Consider the following 20,380-nt stretch of genomic DNA (forward strand, 5'->3'; position numbering starts at 1 on the left):
AAATTGGTATCTCAAAGAATAACAATATGCTAAAATGTTCATATTAAAAAACTGAATAAATATTTAAAAACAAGCCATAACTGTATTTTTTGAACACGTGAAAAATACAAGATATAAGTAAGAGGATCAGGTAATATTTGACAGTGAAAAAAATCAAACGATTTTATGGGTTAAAGTTATGTTACTGCTTGCAAACTAAGGTATAGTCTTATTTTATAGTAGCTATTAAAAAAATCACTGGTGAAATTCTTACGATTATATATACTCTCAAACTATTAAAACTCATTTGGGTTCCTCCTTCCTTCAGGATATTTACAATTACTTTATTCTTATACAAACTGTAAAGTTTAAGCGAGACAGAGAAACTTGACTTACCACAGGATTGGATATGAAAGTGGTTACGAGAGTTCAGAAATGCCACAGTGCAATTTAAGGCAGCAAAAGAATACTAGCCCAAAATTAAACCAGAGGGCAAATTACCATCAGTGGACATGAAACAGAATTGGACTTTGCCCAGAACTTTATCGCTATATTTATAAAAAGGAATTGGGAGTTATTTTACAGACAAAAATAAAGCTTTGCTTTTTATGTCTCACCTGAACGACTGGGAAAATATTTTTATAAGAATTTATGGCCAGAGATACTATTTAGACTGAAATTTAAAAGCTATTTAAAACCCTTAGAAATTTTCTTACTTGCTAAGATTATACAAACACAAAACACAGAGATTAAATAGTGATTTATATAATAATTTTGCTGAAGTAACATCTGAATAATATAAACATTAAAAAGAAATGGGTATCAAGTTGGTGATGTGGTTTTACAAGGGTACTTCCTCCATTATAGCAGTCACAGATAATTCAATTAAATCCATACATGACAGGTAATACTGATAACATTCTTTCTAATCTGAAGGTATAGGCTCAGTCTAATTCTAGCTTCACTATAAGGAAATTCATTAATGAAATTTTAGAATTTTATTATTCTTATATGGTCTTTTGGTCTTTAAATTCTCCAAGAGAAAGGTGTACTATGAACCAGGAATTATTTAAATTTTTTTTTAACATTTATTTATTATTGAGAGACAGAGAGAGACAGAGCATGAGCATGGGAGGGGCAGAGAGAGAGGGAGACACAGAATCTGAAGGAGGCTCCAGGCTCTGAGTTGTCAGCACAGAGCCTGATGTGGGGCTCAAACTCACAAACCCAGCAAGATCATGAGCTGAGCCAAAGTCAGACGTTCAACCAACTGAGCCACCCAGGCACCCCTGAGCCAGTAATTATTTAAAACTATTAAGGAAGTCTCTGATTTAGACCTTTAACAGAAAATTATCCTGACGGAGATGCAGACTGAGGATAAAGAAGTAGTATAATAAATTATATCCCTTGAATAAATAACAATTGATATGTGATTAAATTAGGTCTTTAAGGCAAATACTTTCTATGATCCTTAACAGAAGCTTCTCTTTGATATAGAAATAATTGAATGCCAATGGGATTTTACTTCTTTCTTAGTGCTATTTTTGTTTTATTTCTGGATAGTAATATACTATAGTGAGACATGTATGGAATCTGAGAAACTCAACAGATGAACACAGGGGAAGGGAAGGTACAATAAGATAAAAACAGTGAGGGAGGCAAACCGTAAGAGACTCTTAAACACAGAGAACAAACTGAGGGTTGCTGGAGGGGCAGTTGGTGGGGGGATGGGTTAAATGGGTGATGGCCATTAAGGAGGGCACTTTTTGGGATGTAAGAGATGAATCACTGGGTTCTACTCCTGAAGCCAAGACTACACTGTAGGTTAACTAACTTGAATTAAAAAAGTGCCCCACTCCCCCCCCCCCCAAAAAAAAAGCCCCAAAACCAAAAAACTAAACCAAAACAAAAATATACTATAGTGAGAGCAAGGAAGTGGTAAGTACCCTGGGAAGTATACTATGGGGAGGTGGGTATACATTGCTAAACATATACAGTGTGTCTGGTACTTTTGCATGTTGTAAGAACCCCATGGGGTGAGTGTTATGGTCCCCGCTGGTACATAAAATTGCTAAACCTCAGGAAAATTAAAGAGCTTGCCTTGAGGTATATATCTGACTAATAAAAGTAGATTTTAAAGTCCATATAAAAATACAGCATGCCTAGTTCTCTAAGTAATCATAATCACATCATCTTGCAGTTGTGATTTTTACTGACTGCTGCCCCCTCCAAGAGACATCTTGAAAACAGATCTATATTGGATACAACTCTAGAAAGGACATGCAAACATACATGAAAATATTTAATTTTAGTAAAACATAGAAAGGCTTACCCAGATGTATAAAAAATAAATTTGTGCAGCCATCTGTAGAAATTTATTATCAAGGTGGATTAGCCTTGCTCAATAATATGGTAAAGCTAAAACTCATCATCACTGAAAACTACTTAAATTAGTAATCATGATGCAGACTACTGGAAGTCAAAACACTTGAAATGGAAGAGATGTAGGATTACTTTAGCACACAATACATGCAGTTTTGCACGCAAGACAGAAGGACAGCGTAGTTTGTGTGTTCTGGAATTGATCTGGATTCATAACTTGGTTATACCCATTACTGGCAGTACAAGGGAAGACATTTAGGAATGTTTCTCTAGCCCTCAGTTTATTCATCTGCAAAATGAGGAAAATAAAAAGTACCAAATTTACAGGGTTAAGATTTAAATAACATAAAGGCCTGACTGGCACAAGGTGGTGCACAACAAATAAATGGTGGCTGTTACTACTATAGTTCTCTAATTGATCTGGGCATACGTCTGATGTGCCCAAAAACATCAGGGGGCTGGGCCTTCTTAGGACTGTCAATGTTTCCTAGCCAAAGACCACCAGGAATATACCCATGGTGGGATGCAATGGGTTTAACATTCATTGCAATGAAGCACAGTGCTCACTATGGGGGACTGTGGGGTCTCTCTGAGAGGGTTTGAGAGAGAGCTTATAGATTTGGGGGCAGGCTCCAAGGAAGGAGGGGTTCACTCTAGATTGGCTACTGTCAGAAAGCAGAGGCAATTCTACAGGGAAGGCAGACTAGAGTGAGGATAAAGCTGCAGCTGGTAAAGTAGTCACTCACATCAGCTAGAAGGCAACGTTTGGTATTTTGTGTGTGCCACAGCAACCTTGGTTTTGTCTGTGCTGAGACAACATTATATGTTCTTGTTTTGCCTCATCTTATCATGGTCCTAGCATAACACTGTCTACTGGTGTTCTGAGAAATTATTATGTCCAGATTCTATAACAGTACTTGAGGCCTCAGTGTCAGATCAGTCCCTAGACATCCTGGGGCTGCTGTTTTCCTTCTCAGTATGTTTTCAAAGTATCTAAGATGCCAGATCCATTATGCGTGCTTAATAAGTTTCCTGATTAAATACAAACCTGAATTAATTTAAAAGTAAGTTGTAAGGATGCAATATTTTACACAAATACTCGCAACTACCTTTAATTCAGAAGCTTGCTTCATTCACTGTTCCACTCAAGAGAAATGGCAGTATGAAAACAACCAATTTAATTTTAATTTACGGATGTAAAGTCTAAGTGATTTTAAGTTGTTGTTGTTTTTTTTTTTTTTTTTTTTTTTTGAGAGAGGGCACAAATGAGCAAAGGGCAGACAGAGAAAGAGAGAGGGAGAGGGAGGGAGGGAGGGAGGGAGGAGAGTGGGAGGGAGGGAGGGAGAGAGAGAGAGAGAGGGAGAGAGAGAGAGAAGTGGGGCTGGTGCTCATCCGATGCAGGGCAGGGCTCGTGCTTACCTGAAGCAGGGCTTACCCGAAGCAGGGCTCGAGCTCACCCGATGTGGGACTCAAATTCACAAACCATGAGATCATAACCTGAGCTGAAGTCAGATGACTGGGACACCCAGATGCTCTAAGGTCAGTCTTGAATCAAGCTCCAAAGTATAAACTCTACTCACTTTACTTTTCTGTATAAGATGTAATCTTAATTTCTATTAATAAGTTTTCTCTCTTCCTCTGATGACTATACAGGATGGGCAAATTCTTTTCTTCATGTTCTTTATCAATTTCCATGGCTAAAACCAACCAACCAGCCAACCAACCAACCAACCAACTAACCAACCAACGAACCAACCAACCAAAACCTCCCATGGATGTTTTATCACTGTGTAGCCAGACTTTAAAAAGAAGTATACCTTCAATTCTGAAAATCCAGATTGTGCATACTTTTCTTTTCATATAATTAATGTTATTTTCATGAGTAATTAAAAAGATTTAATGGTCATTTGCCATTAAACATTTCAAGGGAAAATGTTTAGGATTTTCTAATCATTAGGATTATTATTTGCCATCCTCATCCCAAACTGACATTTTAAGTTTATAACACTTAAATAATTTTGAAAGAGTTGATCAATATTAACAACTGGCTGTACAATGGCTACATATCATCTGTCTTAGAACACGTTGCACTGCCACCCCAAATTCCCCCTCACTCGAAATCTATAGCGGTCCGTGACAATTCAGGCAAATGACTATCAAACAACCGTAGTGTGTCTCAGTTCCAGGATTTTCCTACTGAAGGTCTTGTAAATGAAAAGGGTAACAATCATAATCTCAAGAAATATAAAACTTATGAGGAAATAAGTAATGCTTGCTGTTGGTGAGGTCAGTCCTGAATTACAGCCAATGCCATTACTGTTGAGCACAGAGAAAAGCACTTGGACTAGCAGATGCTCCTGAATTGCCTTAGAGCAGGCTTCTCATTCCCAGTTGAAGGGAGAACACTTGGCGATAATTTCTCATAACTGGAATATCAATGGCAATAGTAAACAGAGTTTAAAAGGCTGAGCTCATCAAGCCTCTGAGGAATCAAAGCAAATACCAGAGGCCGAACTATCTGTTACTAAATGCCCTCATTAATACTTGACGTATTTGAGGGGGAGAAAGTGGGAAATTTCATCCAAAAGTTCTGGAGTTTCATAAAAGCAGATATACAGAAAAAGTCATAAAATAAAATAAAATAAAGTAAAATAAAATGACTGTATTCATTTACAATACCTTCAGATTTAGGGTCACTTACTATCATATATAATAAGTTAACATATATGTATAATGTATGTGTGTGTGTATAGGCATTGTGAGAAATAAAAATATTTCCAGATATAAATGAAGATCAAGGATCTTTATCATTTAAATATCTCAAGTGGTTTTTGTTAGTTAAGTTGATGGCTATAAAGGGCTTTCAAATTTTCATTAATGACTACAAAGATTCTCTAAAATTTAAAAGATTTATAAAAAATGAAGTAATAATAAAACACCTTTCTGGAATGAAAGGTACCAGTACATTTTACCATAAGTTAAATCACTTTGTTTATAATATATAATCCTGTAATTTTACATAAATATGGACTATAACGTGATATTTTTATGACTTCAGATATATGGCATACTCAAAATTTATTTGAACACAACTGAAAACAAATCAACAAATACCTCGTAATTCTCATTAATTTTAAAAATATATAAATTACATATGTCAAGTCTATTGATCTGAATAACAGAAAAAACAATGGCTGAGCTGCCACTTTTATATACTTGTTGGTTAAAAGTCTGTACTAGTCATTAATGGTTTAAATTATAGCACTGTCTGGATCATTTTGAAAGAAAGTGATAAAAAGGTAAGAGGAGTTTAGAAGAGCATCCAGAAATGTAAGATGAAGAAAATCTTAGCAAGTGTGATAGAAGCCTTTCTAGAATTTACCCATGTGCTTAGTAAACAGTCTTAAGCATATTTCACAAAAATAAAAATCCAGTGGATATGACAAAAATGAAAGATGTTAGAGTCATCTAGGTATGTTAGTGCCTTATGTGATGCTACAGGAGTGACATTTTGTTGCGGAAATATTTATTAATAAGTATTAGTAATTATAGTAAAATAATTAGTAAAAAAAATCTTTTTGACCTTATTGCTAAAAAGGAGTCATTATGATTCACTTTAGAGAGAGGGATAATGACAAAGTGTTGTATTACACAGTTGATACTTCCTTATTAAATCATATATAAAAACCATATAATATACATGGAGCACTATTGAATTAATCAACTTAGTTTGATAAATTATCCTTCAAGTTAACCTAATAATGGCATCTATACTTTTTTCTCCTAAGTATTTAAATTCAAGTGCCAATGAACTTTTCTACCACAATTTTAGATGAACTCATAAAATTACTTTTGCATTGTATATATATTATAGTTAATTCTTAACTTCTGCCCATTATTCTCCTTCAAAGACAGAGAATTCAAATGTCAAGTCTTACCTGACCAGGTTCTGTTCCAGTAACAGTCAAGTCTTGGATGGACCTACGTCTTGGCTGTCCGTTGCCTTTTAAAAGATAAAAAAAAAAAGTAGAATACTGAGATGTATTCAAACAGATAACAAGGTTGCTACTGCTATGTAGGAAGTTGGAATTTGTTGCTCCTTGGATCTACACAAAATGTTTGTGGGAAAAATAATTGAGTTTATTGCTTAAAAAAAAAAAAGAGAGAGAGAGAGAAGAGAATGATGTAAGAAAAGGAAGAGAAACAGCTGTAGAGTTTTAACTCAAAAATTGCTGGTCTACAATAAAGTAGGTTCTAATACAATAACCACTCCTACCACACGAATAGCTGCTGAACTCTCTTGCACCATCTTCTGTCATGTATTTAAATAGATAAATGCTTGTGGGCCAGGGCTGATGATGGCATCTATTTCAAGGGTCTTACGTTACAGTTTCTACAGCAAGACAGCTAGCCAGCAGGTTGTATGATGTGACTGACTTTAACCAACAGCAGTACCTTGTTCATTCAAGGCCAAAAAAGATGCTTAGGCTTAAACTTATTACAGAGTCACACTTACTTAATCCCATTAGTCTTTGTCAGAACCTAGCAATTTATTATTGGAGAACTCTTAATTTCCTACTGAAAATCAATGACTCTCATTCCATTCTCAAATATACAGCTTGTTGAAAGTTGTATATTGGGCTGTTGTGTTAATCTTGCTTTAGGAACTTCCATGCAAATAATAATTTAATCTAAAAATCAGTTTATGAAAAAATTCTACAAATGTAAGTTTTTAGCAAAGTAGAATGAATTAAGCAATAGCTTCACTCAGCACTTTTATTTGGGAATAGGGCTGTTTATATGGTATATCCAAGATGAGAGATCAGCTGTCTAAAAGGAAACACCAAAATATTGTAACAGCTGACATAATACTCAAAATTCTTTTGACTCTGAAAGCTATATTATATAATTTCTTAGCGAGGAGGCAGCACTCAGAACATGCGCTCTAACAGTTCTGGCCTGATTAGCAGACAGAATTTGTTCTTATAATTTTATATTTCTCTAATCCTAAATTTCTTATTTTAAACCAATCAGCAATATGACTTAGCATCTTAATCCATACGACTCCATTATTATTTTGCATGTAAACTAAAAGGACCTTACAAAAGAATAATGTTTAACGCAGTAATATATGCAGTAAGCATAAAAACTCAAGTTTATAGCCAACTCAAATTTATAAGGATATCATCACTTTTTTTTTCATTTTAAGCTATGTTTTAGAATTCTTTGCATAATTTTAGCTCAAATTTACTCCAAATTTCATTTTATTCCAAGTTCCAACTTTTGAATACGAATTAAAATAACAAAAAAATAGCACTTTTATTGAATCAGGCACACTAATATACTTTTGTGATAATTTTTAACTACCCCCTTTTCCCGGGGACAAAAAGATCCCACCACCATGAGTAATAAGCAATTTTAGGCACATTTCATTCAACACAATCATTCTAAAATTAGCCTAGATGAGACAGGCTTGTAAAAGTGTCTGGAATTCTCTTTTCAGATTAGCAACATTTGTGAATCTCAGGAACCACCCAGCACATGTGTCTAAAAATCATTACATCACCACTACAATAACACCAAAAACAAAATCAAATCTAGGTGGGGGTAGAAGGGGAATAAAAACTTTTAAGGAAGTAGGGTAAATAAGAGGTGACACAGTTAACAAATGCCATAAAATGAGAAACTTCAAGCTAAAACATGAGTCAAAGCAAGCAATATTAGGCAATGCATTTTAATTAGCATAACCATGGCAGAAACCATCTGGCAAATAGTTTAGACAAAGCAAAAAAGGACTGCAATCAACAAATACTTGTTGCTCCAATATTGTTTTTAAGTTTTAGAAATATGAATGTAAAAAAATAAAACTATTATTGCAAATGAACACTGGGTGTGTTCTTAGTAAATTTAACTTAATGCTGAATTTTCTTTGCAACTAAATACTAATTTAGAAACTCTCTTATTTTACATTTTTTTATGGTTCTTTGAAATGTACATACCTATATTACACATGGTAGTATAAATGAAAAAAAAGTAGAATCGAGGGCCAATATGATGTCAACAGATGCCTGATCAAGGAATCTGAATCCTGCCAATGATGTCCTGAGTATTCATTGTGTAATAAGTTCCAGAACTTTCATGACTTATGATAGAGAACAAGTGATATTTTTTTAGAACAACTTTTCTAAGTAACAGCAACAAAACAGCTACATCCCTAGCCCATCATAAGACCTACATTCCCCATCCCCCCCAAAAAGAAAGGGCAGTTGAAATAGCTTATAGGTCAATTCAGTTGTTTTTACAATGTCACAAAAACAGAATCAGTCTCTTCAAAAAGCTGCTCTTATAAGTACAACTTATTTCCTGAACTGGTATTTAAACAGAGTCCTTCCCAGACAGCCACTTCTGTGTTTTTTCTTAATGGTTTAAGTAAGCTCAATGTTTTCCTTATCTTAACTACTCTTATTTTTCTATCTCCCAAACTTCCTGAGACCCTTTTCATGTAAAAATCAACACTACATTTTCCTGGAGACATCTCTTAACCAAATGTTGGAAAATTTGAGATTCATAAGTTTTGAATATTGAAAATTGTGGGACACTGTTCTCTTGATGTGTAAAATACATAAGATTTTAAAAAATTGTATAGCACTACACTGCATTATATCACTGCTTCATGGTAAACTGAATATGTAATTTAAAAACATATGTTCTCATTTAAGCTACCACAAATTTCATTTTCTTTTACTTATTTCTACAAATTCTGGCTTATTCCTTAGAAGGAACGCCCTTCAGGGTGGGTTTTTTCCTCCTATCAAAGGAAAGTATTATTGATGAGTTTTGCTTTCTGATAAACCACCGTTATTAGGTTAGAGATCAACTTTTTATATTACAAAAAGTGATCTTGATACAATATAAAGAGACTACCTAAACATTCTCTTTAGTGTTGGTTACATGAACTTTCCTATTTAATTAGGCACAAATACAGAATTTCATTGAAGGTGAGGTGGCTACACATGGAGAAGCAGGTATATTTCAGCATAGCTCTCCTTGGGCCTCAGAATCCCTAATTCAAAGGTTTACAGCTGTTAATGACACCGTATGTCCAAGGTACGTAGGAACTTGAAAGATTTAGAAAAGTTTACTTCTTTTTATCTCACTGTTTCTTCACATTAGCACTACACTATTCAGGGGGAAAAACTACACCAATAATTTCTGTACTACAGTTAAAGGATTTTTTAAACAAATTTTTTTAACATTTATTTATTTTTGAGACTGAGAGAGACAGAGCATGAACGGGGGAAGGTCAGAGAGAGAGGGAGACACAGAATCTGAAACAGGCTCCAGGCTCTGAGCTGTCAGCACAGAGCCCGACGCGGGGCTCGAACTCACAAACTGTGAGATCATGACCTGAGCCGAAGTCGGACACTTAACCGACTGAGCCACCCAGGCGCCCCTAAAGGATGTTTATAAACATTAGTACCTACTGATTCTTGAACCAAATACAGTATTAGAAAGGTTATATTCTTAACCTGATGGGAGAAAGCAAGATAGTGCCTAAGGGTCCTTGAACAGTATCAGCCTCCAGCTGTCCAGCATTCTACAAAACCCTTACTGCACCCTGCCTCATCCGTTTGCCAATTACCTAAGATATTTGAAACTTCTAAAAGAAAAAACACTTTACATTAGTATTAGAAACTCAACTACCCATTTATGTTTGTTAAATATATTTGGGCTTTTCCATACTCCTCTTATGCTACTTAACTACTCATCATATTCTTGAAAAGCAACTAATAGAGGACTAAATGTGTCTGATTGAAGTTAAAAGTGAATATTCATTAAATTTTTGATATCTGAATGCAGCTGAAATCATAAGGACACCTAAAATTTCACTTTTAAAAAATTAAAAAATAAGTTTAATGTTTATCTTTGAGAGAGAGAGAGAGAGAGAGAGAGAGAGAGAGAGAGAGAAACAGAGTGCAAGTGGGGGAGGGGCAGTGAGGGACAGAATCTGAAGCAGGCTCCAGGCTCTGAGCTCTCAGCTGAGAGCCAGATGCAGAGCTCGAACTCACAAACCATGAGATCATGACCTGAGCCGAAGTTGAATGCTTAACTGACTGAGCCACGCAGGTGCCCCCCCTCTTTTATTAGTGTTTATTTTTGAGAGACAGAGAGAGAGAGAAGAGAGTGAGAGAGTGCGCGTGCAAGCTGTGAGCTCAGAGCCTGATCTTTCAGCTTTAAGAATAATATTACAAACAAAAAAATATCAATTAAGTTCAGGCTCTTCAGGGACCTGGGTAAAAACATTTTATATGATTGACTAAAAGACATTTGTATATTCAATATTCTTTATTATTTAATATATCCTTAAAAACAGTATGTAAGAAAATCATCTTTGGTCAAAGCATTCTACGATTCTAAAATGTTATGCCATATTATTTTAGCTTTAAAATACATATACTACTAAAGTATCACTGTTCAAGGTTCTCAAATAGCACATTAAGGCAAATTCTTATTTACAGAATAAATGAGAATTTTCAAGTGTTTAAAATGAAGTCAAGCTCTATAATTAGTCTGAACTAAGAAATTCAGAAGTACTGAGTAAAACAGCATAAAAACTGTTTATTTGGAAAAATTTACTTTTGTAAGTCTCATATTGGAAACATGTATCATTTCAGGGTAGCAATTAATCTGGTATAAACTATGTATAAGGAATTTCATATTAGAAAGGAAGTGCAGAAGACTAATGTTTCAATTAAATCTTTTACAGGTGGATATATATGTATGGATTTGTTAGTACCTTTTTCAGTGGCTTTCAAAATGCATTACAACAGGTGATTTCCTGAAGTGCTCTAACTACTCACACAAGGACTCCAGAATAGTTCATCTTTTTTGATTACCAAAGCTAGAGCCACAAACAAAATTTGCATAACTATCAGAGTCTCCTACTCCATGCTTTATTTTTTTTTTTTAATTTTTTAAAATGTCTATTCATTTTTTGATAGAGACACAGAGCACGTGGGGAAAGGGCAGAGAGAAGGGGAGACACAGAATCTGAAGCAGGCTCTAGGCCAGGAAGAGGTATAGAAAATTGTGTAGCTTGATCCGTAGGAACTTGTGAGGTATTAAAGGTCCATTTCTGCATGACCTGAGTGACTACTAAATTAATAAATGCTAGCCATAGGTTGCTTGCTCCTCCTCATTTGAATGATGGCAAGTATAAAATAGTGCTGAAGAGCAAGCAAACAACATGATTTGAATTTGTTTACCTGTGACTAGAATAGGGGTTTTAGTCACTCTAAAGATGTATTTAAAAAAAATTCTTTAGAGTAATAGTGTGTATTTTACAATTTTAAAAACTTGGTAACTTTTAAAAAAATTCAAGAAGCAATATACACTTTAAAAAGATAGATTTGTATATTGCCAATAAGTACACATAAAAATTTTTGTGATGCTTAGATGAACACTCTTACTAAAAGAGGCAGTTCAGGAATGCCTAGGTAGCTCAGTCAGTTAAGCACTCGACTCTTGATTTTGGCTTAGGTCATGATTTCATGTTTTGTGGGATCCAGCACGGAGCCTGCTTAGGATCCTCCCTCTCTCTCCCTCTCTCTCTGCTCCTCCCTGCTCATGTACTTTCTCTTGCTCTTTGTCTCTCTCAAAATTATAAACTTAAAAAAAAAAAAAAAAATCAGAATTAAAAAAAAGAAAAAGAGGCAGTTTATTCCAAGAAGTACATCAGACTCAGTATACTGCACTTGGCCAAAGGAAAGTTATTATTCAAACTACTTATTCATAACAGATAAGATTAAAAAAATCTATATTAAAAAAAATGCTTACAACTGGGATCCAGTGCTAATGAATACCAGATTGGGTATATCAAGAGGCACTGTAATACCACACAGAACTTGTGGGAAACTGACTTCGAGGAAAAAAAAAATTCTAGAAGGTACTAAGAAATTTTGGGAATTAAGTAATGCCCTCCTTTATAGTTAAAATGGCCATGTAAGACATTTGAAATATTCCCGAAGCATGGGTTATATTTTCATATTTAATTCAATTTAAAAATAAACCTAAGAACACATTAATGTTTCGCTTTTATGTCCAACTGTAGTAATTCCAGTGGTTATATTCTTTCATTAAAGAAAGCGAAGCTGATTAAGTTAATATTTGGATATCTGGGGGGGAAAATCAACAAGAATATTTAATAAAATGTATTAATGAATACCATTTCTATTTGAACAGCATTGTTGCTCTGACAAATTAAGAGCAGAATTAAAGTTTCCTGACTCCATAAGGACTCAGTTACCATAAAAGAGCGTCTGCTGGCCAAAGAGCTCTCTTTAATGTGGACACTAAAGAGGAGCGAGGCAGAATTGCTCTATCTTCTCTGACTCAACAAAAGAGGAGAAAATTGATGTGATTTGGTGTCAGATCTAAGTTGGGACCCTAGCTATGTGTTTCTGGGAAAACCACATAAAACCCATTTGATCGAAGTTCCTCATTTGTAAAATGGCTGTAATTTTATCTGGTAATCCAGTTATAAGACAGCTATGGACATCAATTAAGATGATGTACTTTTATTTAAACTACTTTAGAGTCACATAGAGCATCTATGTGAAACCAGTTTCTCAGCCTTGCCACTGTTGACATTTTAGCTGGATAATTCTTGGTTTGTGGAAGATTGGTACATTGCAGGATGTTTAGCAGCATCCTGGGCTCCTGCCTACTATATGCCCCCTGCCACTTGTGACAACCAAAAATGTTTCCAGATGTTGCCAAATATCCTGTAAGGAGCAAATTCATTCTGGTTGAGAACCACTGAGACTATTCTTTCTCTTCATTCTCCCTCATTATTGTGTACAGTACTGGCTACATCATTCGTTATGTGTGTATTTGTTAATGCTTATTCGTTAAGACATGGATTAAGATTATATTGCCATTTACCTAACTTCTCCTGATTCACTCAAACATTAATGATAATCACAGTTTAAAAGTTTAAATGTTGCCACTTTTTTAGTCAAAATATTATTCCCTTAAACATAGCACCTTTTGGTATGGAGGTAAAATGATTGCAAGTTAATTCTGCAAGCAGGCCATGACTCAATAAGTAAAACTACTATGTGAGAAGTGGGTTAACTCTTCTCTGAACAGCAATAGTGGTATTATAAAATAAATCACTTTGAAAAAATAAACATTAGTTACTCTAATATAGTTTTATACAGACCAAATGCCAGGATCCTAAGAATTGTGTAATTTCTGTATTATACGTATTCATAATTTATACAGATTTTACATGTATCCTAGTTCCTAGCCATGAGAGGTCAATAATAGTTTGTTCAGTTAATAGGCACATATTTATTAAATGCAATGTGTGAGGTATCGTGCCAGATAACTCTGATACAATCAATAATAAGTAACAAAGGCATGGTGTCTATTCTGTTTTCATTTTACTATGGGAGAAAAAGACCTCTAGATATTCAACTACAATGCTATGCTAGAAATACAATCACAAGCAATACACACAGTGCTGAAGAATTCACCAAAATCACATCCATGAATGTGTGTAGGGAAAACTGTGTTTCTTTTTGGGAAGAGGTGGAGGAAAACCTAAAGCAGAGGAATAAATAAAAGATACATATTATTTTAAGTTTATATATTTATTCTGGGGGGGGGGGGGAGCAAGGGCATGTACACATGAGGTGGGGAGGGGCAAAGAGAGAAGGAGAGAGAATCAGTACAGAGCCTGATGTGCAACTCGATCTCATGAAACCTGCACTGAGATCAAGAGATGGATGCTTGCCTGACTAAGCAACCCAGGTGCCCGAATACAGGATCACTTTGGTGACATACGTTAACCGATATATGCCATTTAAATTTCTATCAAAAATGGTGATTTAGATTCATCTATGAAATTATCACCATGAGAAGAAATAAAAGCAATTTACCAATTTTAAGACACTGAAGTACCATGTGTGACTTAGGTATAAAAACATGTGATTTGCAAAAAGATTCTCCTAATAACACATAAGAATCAGAATTGACCACGATTCTTTGTCAAGACACCATGCAAAACAGCAAATCTCATTTAATTTTACTCTGTTTCTATTTTCTATGTTAAGGCAACATGGTATTTAGCAATTCTCTTTTCTCAACTTCATATTTCACTTGCTACCAACAGAAAGAGGCTTGGATAGGAAGCCTCAAGAGAGTCCAAAAAGGAGAAACCAAGGAAGGAAAAGAGCCCAGGACATCAAATATTTTTAAATAGTTGTTCCCTCTTTCTGCTGAGAGAAAACAACGTCTTGGTTCAGCTCATGTGCTCACTTAAAAGCAGGGAGGACGATGGTAGAATTCTGGGCTAGCATTCTCCCTTCTGTGAAAAGGTTTACTTTGCCTTCTATTTTACTCTCATTTTTGGAGATTTAAGGTATCCTGTCAAGCCTGCTTCATTGTATATAAATGTATAGTTTTCAATCTGTCTCCCTAGTTACTGTATGCAGGTGTCTATTTTCATGTCCTATAAAGATTGGAGCAAGAAGCATTTTATAAGTACCAGGGATCATTATTCCGGTCCCACAGCTATTAGACCAACTCAGGTGGTCTTTGATACCTGATATGACGATCTCAGGGACATCCAGAATGTTGCCAAATGAAGCAGTTTTACGGTGGCCCCGTTTAGGCTTGGAATAGGCTGCAAAAACATATATATACAGTATACATGCAAACAACCACAAACAGTAACACAGAAAATGATTAACTATAAAAACAGAATAATTTTCAAATAGCTATGTTAATAATACTTCATGCAGAATGGCATGCAGGACTGTCTAACTTTTCATCCATGCTTGGAAAAGGCGTGATTTAGGAGAAAACTATCAATAAAGATGTGTCACATACTGGTTTTAATTAGGAGAAAAAAAAAAAGGACAGAGACACACAAAGCTGCAGGATAATGAGGAAGCAAAATTTAAAACATGTTCATAGAAACAATCTACCTAAGTGAAATCACTGATAAGCAATGGGGAGCTAGGATGAAAGTGGGAAGGGAGAGAGGAGTTAAAAAGAAATAAGCTGCCATATTTTTTTAATTACACAAACACAGGAATATATATTCCAGATAGACGTTTCTTGAAGTGTGCTATAAAGTAAAATTAGGTGATTAAATAGTAATTATTGAATCAAAGAATGAAATGTATATGCTTTTATAAATATAAATATTTACACATACTTCTATTAAACTGAATGTTACACATACTTCTATTAAACTGACTGTTTACTGTAGTTCTCAAAGTTCAAGGTGCATTCCCATTACATGTGAACAGTGTTAGAAGCTGGAGAATTCGAATCTTTCAAAGTAAGACAATTCATTTAAAAAAATCTGAATTGTATGAATTCAATGGATGTTCAACAGCATCTATTCTACATTTAGAGAGTGAGATAATCTAAATGTGTGTGGTTGTTTTTTTACCTAGTGAAATATCACTTCTGTAAAGAATAATAATAAATCAGTACCTGACTAGAAAACTGACACTAGCAAAGATACAAAACTGTAATAATGCCACTTATTTTAAGGCCATTATCTTAATAATGCCACTAGCCATCATTACTTAGCTGATCTAACTTGAATGACATCCCTGAAGGGAAAAAGGTTCCCCAAGTGTGAAGGTATGTCACTGTGTGCGCTATTCACCTGACACTACACTGAGAAGCCCTCACTTGACAGAAAAACACTTATGACTCAGGGACCATGAAGGCTTGTTAGTGGCTAGTGAGCTCCATTCAACCTGATTATTTATGAAGATTCATCCATGTGGCAGAGACTCCGAGTCCCCTTCCAATCTCTATCTTTCCCATCTTTCTTAGCAACAGAACTCTGACTTTACTCAAGGCAGCAATGTTCCCAGATAAAAGATCACAGATCCTTCTTTCCTGTGCAGCCATCTGTAGCCATCTGACCATATTATGATGGCCAAAGGCATATATGGAAGTTGTTAGGGGGAACTTCTGATAAAGATCTTTGAAAGAGCTTGGGCATATACCCTTTGGCATTCCCCTAATTCTCCTTTCTTGCTGCCCTGACTGTGGATGTGATGACTAGAATTGTAATAGTTATTCAGCAACACAAAGTCTTTGAGAAGACAAGTCACGCAATATGGCTTGTGGCACAGAGACAGAGAAATTCAGCTGCCTAATGATCATGGAGCCTACCTTCAAATTTCTTTATTTAAGAAAAAAAAAAAAAGCTTAGGTGTTAAAGACATAGCTATTTTGAATATTCTGCTATATCTAACTGATTCTAATGCTGATACAGTCAGTGATCATAATTAGATGAAGACAAGTACAATATGACATTCCTCTGGAAAACTTCTTTCTGAAAAAAGCTCCACACAAAATGAGAATATTCCATTTAGGAAAAAAAAAAAAATAAGAAAAATACCTAAAAAACAAAACAAAACAAAAAACACACGAACCTGGTTAGCTAAGTTAAAGAATATATACGCTAATATACATGAAAATACACATGTATACACATATATGGCTTAAAAGACCAGAGATAAATATATAAAATTGTTAAATGCTTCTCTCTGAGTGGGACAATTATAGAAAATTGTGGGTTTTTTGTTGTTTGTTTACATTTCCACATTTTCCACAAAAGAAATGTATTTACTTTTATAATTAGCTCCCCTCTACTCCTGGAAGAATTGGAAAGAAAACAAATTAAACCAGTATTACGACCCTTGAACAACATGAGTTTCAACTGCATGTATCCAATTATATGTGATTAAAGAAAAGATACAGTATAGTACTATAAATGTATTTCCCTTATAATATTCTTAATAACACTTTCTTTCTCTAGCTTATTTTAAGAATACAGTATATAATACATGTAACATAAAAAATATGTGTTCAGCAATTGTTTGTATTATTGTAAGGCTTCAGGTCAATGGTAGGTTATTAATAGTTAAGTTCTGGGGTAGTCAAAAGTTACATGTGGATTTCTGACTGCATGGTGGGTTAATGTCCCTAACCTCTACAATGTTCAAGAGTCAACTGTAACTGTTTTTGTGCTGACCAGTACCTCTGTAATTAATCATTTTAAGAAGTGAAAAAATGGAATTCAAATGCTAACTTTTCCAAGACTGAATGAAATTACCGTGATCTTTTATATTACAATTAGCTACACACAACTTATCTATTTTTGCTACCAGAAGGAGAAGGAGCAGACAGTAAAGCCAAACCACACTTGGATCTATAGTATATTTTTCTGCTAATTTCAAAATAAAATATTTGCCATTATGTGAAGTTAGCACAAATTCTAGTAGAATCACTCAAAATCCTCTAAACATACTAGTTTTGGCAAAATTTCAATTTCCCACTTAAATTTTCAGCTCATGTTTGAGCTGAATTACATTTGATAAAAATATAATTTATGATCCAAATAATTTTACAAGTCATACCTGCCTTATTTGGAACTGGAGAAAAACATAAATTATTGTTAGTAGCTTAGAAAGTCTACTGTAAGCCTACTTCCTGCTTTAAAAAAATTCATAACACAAAAAACCCCTGACATCGCCATAGGTAAAACAACTGAAACTACTCTTTCCACTCCTCTGCAGATTTTTACTTCCTTTTTACCTGTTGTCGCAGCAATCCTGGCTTCTATTTCAGACATGTCAGCACTCATCCTCTTGCCCTCAGAGGTGGGGGGCAAGCTCTCCACGCTGCTCCCACGGGAAGCTCCCAGGCTTAAACGTCCCGATTCACTCTGTTAAAATTACAGGTCAATTTGAATTATTGAAGTTCTTTAAATTTAAAAATCCTGGGCAACCTAGGAGGAGGAAGATATCAACTGAGATTCTTAGAGATTCTGTGCTGTTATGAAGGAAAAAGGAGGTTCTAAGGGAGAGCAAGCTACAAACACTGCCTTTAGGAAAGGGCAGTCACTAGAGTTGGAAGTTAAATGCTACGATTATTCTTTAACCTAAATGTATCATGTAAGATGAATAAAATCACTACTTAACATACTTTTAAACCAGTAACAGCAAAAACATAACAAATCTGAACAGTATGAAATGACAGACTGAGGACAAACTCCTTTAACTGAGTAGTAGAACCAAGAAATAAGCATCTTACATATTTAACCATTAAAGTTAGGGAACATCACAGGGAGGGAGTTGCGCTATTGGCAAAGGCAGCCATAATCAGAAAACAAAACAATTTGATCGGTAATAAACAGTAGGAGAATCTCATTTTATGTCTCTATTCTTATCTGCTTCAAGAATAAGACTCAGCACTTGTATAATGGAAGATGCCAAATAATTAATTTTAGTTAGCATAAAGTTGTGACTACTAGTAAGGTCATCACAGAATTTTACTTTTAGTAACAAAACAAACCTGTTGCTTTGCCTGATTTTTCAACAATTTTGATTCTAAGCGTTTAATAGTATCATTTGTTGCAGGAATTTGCTCCATATTAGTGTCACTTTTATTACTGGTATTTGTAGAAGCGATGTCCATGAATGAGCCTAGGAAAGCAGAAACATTTATGACTACAGGTTGGAATAATACAGATGCTTTATTCAATAATACGTAACATAAATTATTTTCTAAACTAACAAGACATGAATATGAACAAAATAAGACTTTTCAAGTCAATAAAGATATCCAAACAAATCCATTTTAAATGGAATTTAAGGATAGCACAGAAAGGGAACCAAAATGCTTATTAGTCTTCTAATAGTACAAGGATGACTTTAAGGTTCTTAGCCTGAGCTGGTAAATCAGAGTGGCTATCAAGATGGTGAGACGATGGGAGAAGTAAGTTTGAAGGGACTATCAGAAGTTTAATTTGGAAAACATAAGTTTGATTTCCTATCAGGTATCAAGCAAGTAGGTGGATATAGGAGTACAAAGGTCAGGTCTGGGATGGAGCAAAATACCAGCAAATAGATGGTATATAAAACCACGATACTGGATGAGATCATGAAGGAGATGAGTGTAGAGAAATAAGCTAAAGGCTCAATGACTGAGCCCTAGGAATACTGACATGTGTAGGTTAGGAAGATAAAAAAATAACCAGCCTAGGAAACCATCAGAAAAGTGGCCAGAGATGGAAGATGAAATCCAGGCTACTATGGTATCCTGAAGATCAACTGAAGAACATGTTATAGAAGGAGAGAGTAATGAACTGTGTCAAATGTTACTGAAAGTCAAAAAAGAAGAGAACTAAAAATCATTCATTTCGATTTAGTTATGTGGAGACAACTGGTGACCTTGACAAGAGCAATTCTGGAGTAGCGGTATAATAAAAGCCTGAATGGACTGGGCACAGGAAAGAATGGGAAGAGGTAACAGAATGTAAGTACAGACTATACATATACATGCCTTGGGAATGATTCCAGTAGAAAGGCTAACACTGATGAGGCAACAGACTGAGGGAAGAACAACTGGGAAGAGCAGATGGGATATAGTGCACAAGCAGACATGCCTGCCTTTGGTGAGAGCATGGAGAGCTTAGCCATTTTAACAGAAGAGAATGGAGAGCAGAAGGGCCCAGATACAGGTAGGTGGGCAGATGTAGTGGGGCAGCTTCTGGAAGCTATCTTTTCTGATTACTCCAATTTTGTCAAAGAAATAACAAATGGGATCAGCTGAAAGTGTGTAGTGAAGAGATGTTTGAAGTTTGAGGAGAGAGGCTAAAGTATACAATTAAGTCATCTAAGAGAGAGGAGATAGACTAAAATATGGCACAACTATCCAACGTCACTAAATCACTAAGGCATTTGAAGACCTTAAACATGAGTCGTCTCCAGACACATTCAGCTGCACTGCTATAGACAAGGGGAAACTGAGTGTCAGATTTAACAAATTAAGTTTAGCCAAACAAGCTTAAGATAAGAAATTATAATAACCAGCTGGAATTAAGTGAAGGGAGGATGAAAGGACGGACCTAAGAGAACTGCGGCTCAGTAAACAGAAGAATCAAAGGACTGAAGGTCACAGCACTTAAACAGAGAGA

The 20,380-nt window shown here is 35.1% G+C and overlaps 1 protein-coding gene across 8 annotated transcripts in view; it reads right to left on the reverse strand.

The window, feature by feature from the left end:
• Nucleotides 1–20,380, reverse strand: part of MAP3K7 (mitogen-activated protein kinase kinase kinase 7) — an 85,546-nt gene that overhangs the window by 23,497 nt on the left and 41,669 nt on the right. For 7 of the 8 annotated variants that reach the window (XR_009605113.3, XR_009605112.3, XR_009605110.3 and 4 more), the window contains exons 10-13: nucleotides 18,757–18,887; nucleotides 17,998–18,127; nucleotides 14,972–15,052; nucleotides 6,300–6,364 (exon numbers count right to left, since the gene is read on the reverse strand). Coding sequence is in view for 2 of the 8 variants with exons in the window: in XM_060616195.3 (XP_060472178.1) it covers nucleotides 6,300–6,364; nucleotides 14,972–15,052; nucleotides 17,998–18,127; nucleotides 18,757–18,887 (407 nt within the window). In the remaining 6 variants the exon portion in view is untranslated. The remainder of the gene's footprint in view (nucleotides 1–6,299; nucleotides 6,365–14,971; nucleotides 15,053–17,997; nucleotides 18,128–18,756; nucleotides 18,888–20,380) is intronic. The other variant, XM_060616197.3, reaches the window with a different exon arrangement.

The sequence above is a fragment of the Panthera onca genome, chromosome B2, assembly GCF_046562875.1.
Source record: "Panthera onca isolate mPanOnc1 chromosome B2, mPanOnc1 haplotype 2, whole genome shotgun sequence".
NCBI lineage: Eukaryota > Metazoa > Chordata > Mammalia > Carnivora > Felidae > Panthera > Panthera onca.